The 8,919-nt window shown below is 35.6% G+C and overlaps 1 protein-coding gene across 1 annotated transcript in view; it reads left to right on the top strand.

The window, feature by feature from the left end:
• Positions 1-8,919, top strand: part of LOC126416474 (ATP-binding cassette sub-family G member 1) — a 449,674-nt gene that overhangs the window by 430,706 nt on the left and 10,049 nt on the right. The window contains exon 9 of the mRNA XM_050084208.1: positions 5,878-5,978. Within this exon, the coding sequence (XP_049940165.1) occupies positions 5,878-5,978 (101 nt within the window). The remainder of the gene's footprint in view (positions 1-5,877; positions 5,979-8,919) is intronic.

The following is an 8,919-nucleotide window of genomic DNA, read 5'->3' as shown; positions in this document are numbered from 1 at the left end:
AGGCACACAGTCTCCCCCACTTTTGATCAGGTAGTTGCATATGTCCTGCAGCTTCTATTAACTGACAAATACTTCATCTTCTTAGCTGATGTCAAATGTAGCATCCCCCACAAAAGATTATTCTGAGTTTCACATGCAGCATTCAAAACTTATGCAACAGCCTGTTATCTAATATGCATATCAATGTTAGTCTTTTTATAAATGTTACTATGCTGTCATCTGTTGATGGAACTTGTTGATATGTCTAAAAAGAATACAGTAAGATAAGAACATACTTCTAGATTCACATTTCCCACATTATTGCAATATTTTATGAGATTTTTTTAAAAAAGAAAACGAAAAAAGGAAATAAAAAAACATGGTTCATTACTTTCCAACAACTGTTCTGTAGTATGAGATTCTGATATTTGACAAATGTATGGAATAAGCAATAATTAACAGTGTAGTATATGTAAACTTGTTTAAATTTTTAATGTTTCATGTACACTGATTGAATTCTGTTAAAAATAAAATGAATATTCAAAGAGGTGCATGCACAATTACTACAAAACTGGAATCTTATGTTTACAATTAAGGTATGGCTCAAAGAAATAAGATTTTAATCCATAAATTGTAAAAACAGTAGAATGTACAAAACTTAAGAAAAAATTCTTCTTCAAAAAGAAAGGAAAAATAATGCTTCTTAATAATATTCTGTTTTTCACTGCAAAATCATTAGTACCTTCTGTCTCCTATTTGCTGAATCTGGCAATATGCCTTAGGGGAAGTGGTGGTAATGTGAAACAGGGTTGTAATATGAAACACCGTAGCATTTGAAGACTAGTAATGTCATTTGGTGTCAGTTTCAGTTATCACAAGCACAATGTTCTGTTTCTGCCACTAGAGGCAGCAGAGGTCAGTATCTCACTGTCTGTAGCCATGAGTAGACACACATTGTTTTCCAACCTCCAAAAGTTTTTGCAATATGAGATTCAAATATTTTTCCTGCTACCTTTATTTAGAAGTTAGCATACTGTTTCTACATTATGATTTAGTAATGGAATTAAGCCTACAAATAATAATTGTAGTTACTTGAAATTGTTAACCAAAAGTGTAGTCTGTTTGGTTAGTTTAGAAAATCAATTTGGGTGGAAATATGAAACAGGCTGTTCCATATTACAACACCTTTTATGTTTTGTAGGTGTCACCATGCCAAGAAGCAGGTTATGTCCTGAAAAAATGGGAATGTGACAGAAATCACAACCTGAAGATGTGGTTCAAGCAATAATGGCTGTTAGGGATGAAACTAAAACTCTAAATGAAGCAGCAAGATGTTTCAATATACCAAAAGCTACTCTGTTTAGAAAGGTGGCTAGAAAGGATATAGATTCAAATACTTTAACACATGAAAAATTAGGTAGAAAACATATTCTTCCCAAGAAATTGAAAAGGAGCTTGTTGAGTATTGCCTATTGATGGAAAAGAAATTTTTTGGACTCACTCGTAATGATGTGAGGCGAATGGCTTATCAGCTGGCAGTAAGAAATGGAGTCAGGAATCCTTTCACTGATGATATGGCTGGAAGGGCATGGTTCGATCACTTCATGAACAGACACAAGAATCAGCATTCAGTACAAAAGCCTGAAGGAACATCATTTGCTCGAGCCACTGGCATTAACTGAGAGTGTGTCATGAAATTTTTTGATCTTCTGGAAGCCGGATACACTAAACATTGCTATCCGCCTGACCACATCTTCATTGTTGATGAGTCTGATCTTAGTGTAGTGCAAACAAAAATTCCACGTGTAATTGACATGAAGGGAAGAAAACAGACACGAGCCCTCACTGCTGCAGAGAGGGGAAGTCTGGTGATGATCATTGCAGGCATGAGTGCAGGTGGCAGCTTTGTCCCTCCAATGATGATTTTTCTAGGCACCAATTGGACAAACAGATTAATGAAAGGTGCACCTCCTGGAGCTATTGGAAAATGTCATCCATCAGGCTGGGTACAGTCGTATCTATTCACTGAATGGTTTACCCACTTCTTTGAACATACGAAACCTACAGCTGAATCCCCAGTCTTGCTCATACTGGATGAACATTATTCTCACACTAGGAATATAGATGTCATAATAAAAGCAAAAGATAATCATGTGACCATTCTCTGCTTGCCACCTCATACTACACATAGACTACAGCCCATTGATAGGACTTTCTTGGCCCCCCTAAAAACATACTACAGTGAAGAGGTTAGGCAGGCACTAAGAACAGGCAGTATGGACACCTACGATATTGCAGAGAAGTTTGGAAAAGTGTACCACAGAGTCCAAAGTAGTGCACTAGCAGTCAATGGATTCAAATGTACCAACATTTATCCACTAAACATATGTATTTTCACAGAAGCAGATTTCATTGCAGGTGAACATGAAGCATAAAAGGTTTCTGACAGTGGTGAAGCACTTTGTAACAATGGAGATGTCTGAGGTGATTCGAAGCAAGGTGATGGGGGCTGAAGGGAAGAGCAGACAGTGGGTCCATCAACATCTGTAGGCTATGTAAAGCCACAACACATCTCTCCAGTCCCAAGTTCAAAAAAGAAGATATCAAACAGAGGTCACAAGGCACTTTCAGCTACTGTCCAAACTGGTTCATCCTATAAAAACACTCTGAAGTGTTTCATGAACAAGAAACAAAATACTGAACTGAATCTACAGAAGAAAAAGGCATCAATTCTGGTATCTTCCTTTTATACCTCTATAAATCAACCAGGAACTGCCAAAATGTCAGACAGACCTACAAGAGCGAAGACTGTTGACACCGGGAAACAAACACTGTTCTCAACTACAAAAAGAAGTAAGGATGAAAGTTATTGTGAGGAAGAGGAAATAGAACTATCTTCTGGTAGTTCAAACCTGATAGAATCTCTTGGGAGAGATGTTTCTGAAAACAATGATCCAGACTGTTTGTTTTGCAGTGAGGCATTTAAATAGTCAAATTCTGGAGAACTTTGGGTTCAATGTGTCATGTGTCAGGAATGGTCTCACACATTGTACAAGGGTGTGATACTCAGTGTTCATTTGCAACTTTTCTTCATGAATAACTTTAAATTTTGAACCAGAATTGTTATCTATAGCTCATAAAAACTATTTTACTACAGATTTACATTGTAATCTGTGATTTTTTCCATGTGAGGCCAAAATACCATTTTATAATTTCATTAATAAAAATCTAAACTGGGAATGTATATTTTAAATCTGTTTCATATTACCATCCAACTTCAAAATGCTCACTCATAATTTACAACAAGAAAAAAATCTTATGTAATTATTATATCTAAAAACAAAGATGATGTAACTTACCAAACGAAAGCGCTGGCATGTTGATACACACAAACAAACACAAACATACACCCAAAATTCAAGCTTTCGCAACCAACGGTTGCTTCATCAGGAAAGAGGGAAGGGGAGGGAAAGACGAAAGGATGTGGGTTTTAAGGGAGAGGGTAAGGAGTCATTCCAATCTCGGGAGCAGAAAGACTTACCTTAGGGGGAAAAAAGGATTGGTATACACACGCGCGCGCGCACACACAAACATCCATCTGCACATACACAGACACAAGTAGACATTTGTTGCTTGTGTCTGTGTACATGCGGATGGATGGATATGTGTGTGTTTGCGCGAGTGTATACCTGTCCTTTTTTCCCCCTAAGGTAAGTCTTTCCACTCCCAGGATTGGAATGACTCCTTACCCTCTCCCTTAAAACCCACATCCTTTCATCTTTACCTCTCTTTCCCTCTTTCCTGATGAAGCAACCGTTCGTTGCAAAAGCTTGAATTTTGTGTGTATGTTTGTGTTTGTTTGTGTGTCTTGTTGAATCTTAAGATGAGCTCTCTTGACATGCTCCAAGGTCTCATTAATTTTCTGAAGATATAGATGCATCTTTCTGACCTGTAGAATCTGTTTCTCTTGCTGAAGTTTTTGTGAGTATGGTTTCCAGGTCTCTGAATTCCATGACCCACTTTCATTTGGTAAGTTACATCATCTTTGTTTTTAGATATATTTTTCCCACATGGAATGTTTCCCTCTATTATATTAATGTAATTATTATGTTTATTTTTTATCAAAATTATTATTCATCCTTTGTAATAGATATATAAACTAACACAGGTGACATTTTTGACAAAATAGACACATTCTAAATTCAGTATTTTGCATTAAACAAAAAAGTGTTCTATATTACCACCACTTCCTCTACTATAAGCTAGCTCATTTCATTCAACAAGTGTGAAATCTCTCAAGAGGCACTCCAGCTTCAACAGTTGTTTTAAATTTTCCTGCATAAGTATTTGGCTCAAAAGAGAAATTGAATCTTTGAGAAGCTATTTTGCTCTGCATGATTAAAAATCTGAAAACTCAGTTCAACTCATATGCATATTACTTGCTATACCTCAGAAGCATTCACTAAAGCATACTTTAAGTCTCCTCTTCATTCACTTTCTTTTTTCCTTCATTTGTGCTGCTTTCATTTGCTGCAGACATTTGCTTCATATGTATTTTATGTTATTTCTTCTAAAGTTTCCTTCAGTCTTTTAATTTTGTCACTATGCATATTCATTTCAACAGAGGAATTAAAAACACTCAGAATGCATTTTCTCTGTGGCCTCAATTCATTTCTTTCATCACTTCACCTTCATTACTTTCTTGACTTACCAAGTTAGATGGACCAGAAGATTAATCACCCATGTCATAATCATCATTTCTTCTTCTTCTTCTTCTTCTTCTTATTCTTCATCATCATCTTCCTTTTATTCTTTTTTTGAGTGCTCAAGTGTTGGGGACTACAACACACCTTAGGATTTTCTCTCCATTCTGGCTTCTATTCTGATCCTCGAATTCTCCCTTTCTTCAAACATGTATAAATATTCTTTCATGCTGTTTATTGTTCTGTTCCTTGGTCTTCACACAAGTATTCTGCCATCAGGCATCACATTCATAAGAGTCTTTGCCAGTTGTTAATTTTTCATTCTAGCAAACTCTCCAGCCCATAATACAAACATTCACTTAAGCTACATTACAATATTTGGATTCTTGTGCAGATCCTCTTGTTCTTCATTTTGAAGAACTCTTACTCTCTAGATTATCTGTCAGTTGGCCTATAAGCTATTCAGAGTACCTTTCTGTTAAAATAAAAAGTTGTTTCAGTATTCAGTTTCTTGTGCTCCAAGCCTGACATTCTTAAAGATCAAAAGGAAGTTTTAGAGTCTTGTTGAATCTTAAGATGAGCTCTCTTGACATGCTCCAAGGTCTCATTAATTTTCTGAAGATATAGATGCATCTTTCTGACCTGTAGAATCTGTTTCTCTTGCTGAAGTTTTTGTGAGTATGGTTTCCAGGTCTCTGAATCCATGACCCACTAACATTTGTTGCTGTCTACTTCTAGAAGTTCCATTCCCTGTTCTTGTCTCCCTGTCATCATGTACTCTGTTTCTGAAGTATTTGCTTTTAGCCCAAATTTATCTAATGCTCTGCTCAGAATTTTCATAATATTTTTCATTTCAGTTCATGTGTGAAAATATTTTGTAATATATTCATTTGATAATTTAAGTTGAATAGGTGATTAATTCTACAAATTGCAGAAATTAAAATAGTGGTAAATCCTGCATGCCAGTCAAATTTTTTATTGTCAAATATGTTATGACACTTAAACTGCTTTCTTCTCCACAGCAATATAGTGACATCAGTAATCTCTATCACGGCTTTTTAGCTTGTAATATTTCTTGCTTATGAATTTCACAATATTAGGTGAAGTTGAAAACTTATCTATTTAATGAGCTAATGATCTTCAAATAATTGTTCATTCTTTTACACTGTTAATAATCTAGTCTTCCTCTTGTCAGATCCCTCAGAACTGTCTACTATTAAAAAGGAGTGGTTCAATAATTGGTACAATCTTCGAACCTACTACATCACCTCAATGGTTGCCACTCTGCCTACACAGGTGAGAGAAACTGCAGATATTAATTCGCTTTTGGATAATTAAACAAGTAGTAAAGTATTAATAAGAGTGTTCCTATCTTCTGTAAGATAAGTGTTTCTAGTCTCTGGGCTAGGTGTATTTCACTAACAAGGAAACTATTTGGTCCAAGATAACACTAACCTAAATGAAAGAGCGGTTCTTGTCCAGAGCCACACTGTTCTTTGCCCACAGAATTCTGCAGATGACCACTCATAACTAAGGAAGAGGGCTTTCAAATCACCAGTGTAATGGCAGATGACTTCAAAGTGGTGCATGTAAATTCATCACCAAGTGGCAAGACTAGTTTCTTCCTGAAATAACTTGCAAACTTATTGTGAAGTAACATGAAGATAAACATCCTTACATGTCAGACTTCTATATTGAAATGGGAAAATGATAATGATAATAATAATAATAATAATAATAATAATAACAATAATAATAAGCATTGGCCAAACGACTTAGAAGATACAAAAAAAGTGAAAATAGAAGGAAACAAAACCAAACAATCAACACAAACCAAAAGAAATTTTACCAGACAATAGATAACACACACATTAAAATAGACAATCCACCAAGCATAAGAGACATGGAACACTTCTGGAGCAACATATGGTCAAACCTGGTACAACATAACGGGCATGCATGGTGGGTACAAGCAGAAACAGACTCATACAAGATGATACCGCAGATGCCTGAAGTGATAATTTTGCAACATGAAGTCACCCAAGCAATTTATTCTACTCACAATTGGAAAGCCCCTGGAAAAGATAAAATAGCAAATTTCTGGCTAAAGAAATTCACCTCAACACATTCACATCTAACTAAATTATTGGTCTTTAAATTATTGGTCTTTAAATACGTCTGCTTGTGTCTGTATATGTGTGGATGGATATGTGTGTGTGTGCGAGTGTATACCCGTCCTTTTTTCCATTTTTCCCCCCTAAGGTAAGTCTTTCTGCTCCCGGGATTGGAATGACTCCTTACCCTCTCCCTTAAAACCCACATCCTTTCGTCTTTCCCTCTCCTTCCCCCTTTCCTGATGAGGCAACAGTTTGTTGCGAAAGCTTGAATTTTGTGTGTATGTTTGTGTTTGTTTGTGTGTCTGTCGACCTGCCAGCACTTTCATTTGGTAAGTCACATCATCTTTGTTTTTAGATATATTTTTCCTACGTGGAATGTTTCCCTTTATTATAACCATAAATTATTTAACAGTTACATTGGAGACCCATACACATTCCCTGATACACTTACACATGGAATAACTTATCTGAAACCTAAAGATCAAGCAGAGACAGCAAACCCAGCTAAATAACGCCCCATAACATGCCTACCAACAATATACAAAATATTAACTTCAGTCATTACACAGAAATTAATGACACATACAACACAGAACAAAATTATAAATGAAGAACAAAAAGACTGTTGCAAAGGAGCACGAGGATGTAAAGAGCAACTGATAATAGATGCAGAGGTGACATATCAAGCTAAAACTAAACAAAGGTCGCTACACTATGCATACATTGATTACCAAAAAGCTTTTGATAGTGTACCCCACTCATGGTTACTACAAATATTGGAAATATACAAAGAAGATCCTAAATTGATACAGTTCCTAAACATAGTAATGAAAAATTGGAAAACCACACTTAATATCCAAACAAATTCAAATAATATCACATCACAGCCAATACAGATTAAGTGTGGAATATACCAAGGAGACTCATTAAGTCCTTTCTGGTTCTGCCTTGCTCTGAACCCACTATCCAACATGCTAAATAATACAAATTGTGGATACAATATTACTGGAACATACTAACACAAAATCACACATCTGCTATACATGGATGATCTAAAACTACTGGCAGCAACAAATCAACAACTCAACCAATTACTAAAGATAACAGAAGCATTCAGCAATGATATAAATATGGCATTTGGAACAGACAAATGTAAGAAAAATAGCATAGTCAAGGGAAAACACACTAAACAAGAAGATTACATATTGGATAACCACAGTGACTGCATAGAAGCGATGGAAAAAACAGATGCCTATAAATATCTAGGATACAGACAAAAAATAGGAATAGATAATACAAATATTAAAGAAGAACTAAAAGAAAAATATAGACAAAGACTAACAAAAATACTGAAAACAGAATTGACAGCAAGAAACAAGACAAAAGCTATAAATACTTCTGCTATACCAATAATGACCTACTCATTTGGAGTAGTGAAATGGAGTAACACAGACCTAGAAGCACTCAATACACTTACACGATCACAATGCCACAAATATAGAATACATCACATACATTCAGCAACTGAAAGATTCACATTAAGCAGAAAGGAAGGAGGAAGGGGATTTATCGACATAAAAAACCTACATTATGGACAGGTAGACAATTTAAGAAAATTCTTTCTAGAATGAGCAAAAACTAGCAAAATACACAAAGCAGTCACTCATATAAATACATCGGCTACACCACTGCAATTTCATAACCAGTTCTACAACCTTTTAGATCACATAACATCAGCAGATACGAAGAAAGCAAATTGGAAAAAGAAAACACTACATAGCAAGCACCCATATCATCTAACACAGCCACACATCGATCAAGACGCATCCAACACATGGCTAAGAAAAGGCAATATATACAGTGAGACAGAAGGATTCATGATTGCAATACAGGATCAAACAATAAACACCAGATATTACAGCAAGCATATTATTAAAGATCCCAATACCACAACAGATAAATGCAGACTTTGCAAACAACAAATAGAAACAGTAGATCACATCACAAGTGGATGTACAATACTAGCAAATACAGAATACCCCAGAAGACATGACAATGTAGCAAAAATAATACAACAGCTTGCCTTACAACATAAACTTATAAAACAACACATTCCCACA

Source organism: Schistocerca serialis, chromosome 8 (assembly GCF_023864345.2).
Source record: "Schistocerca serialis cubense isolate TAMUIC-IGC-003099 chromosome 8, iqSchSeri2.2, whole genome shotgun sequence".
In the NCBI taxonomy this organism is placed as follows: domain Eukaryota; kingdom Metazoa; phylum Arthropoda; class Insecta; order Orthoptera; family Acrididae; genus Schistocerca; species Schistocerca serialis.
Note: the sequence above shows the minus strand (reverse complement) of the source record. Positions and strands in the feature narration are given on the sequence as shown.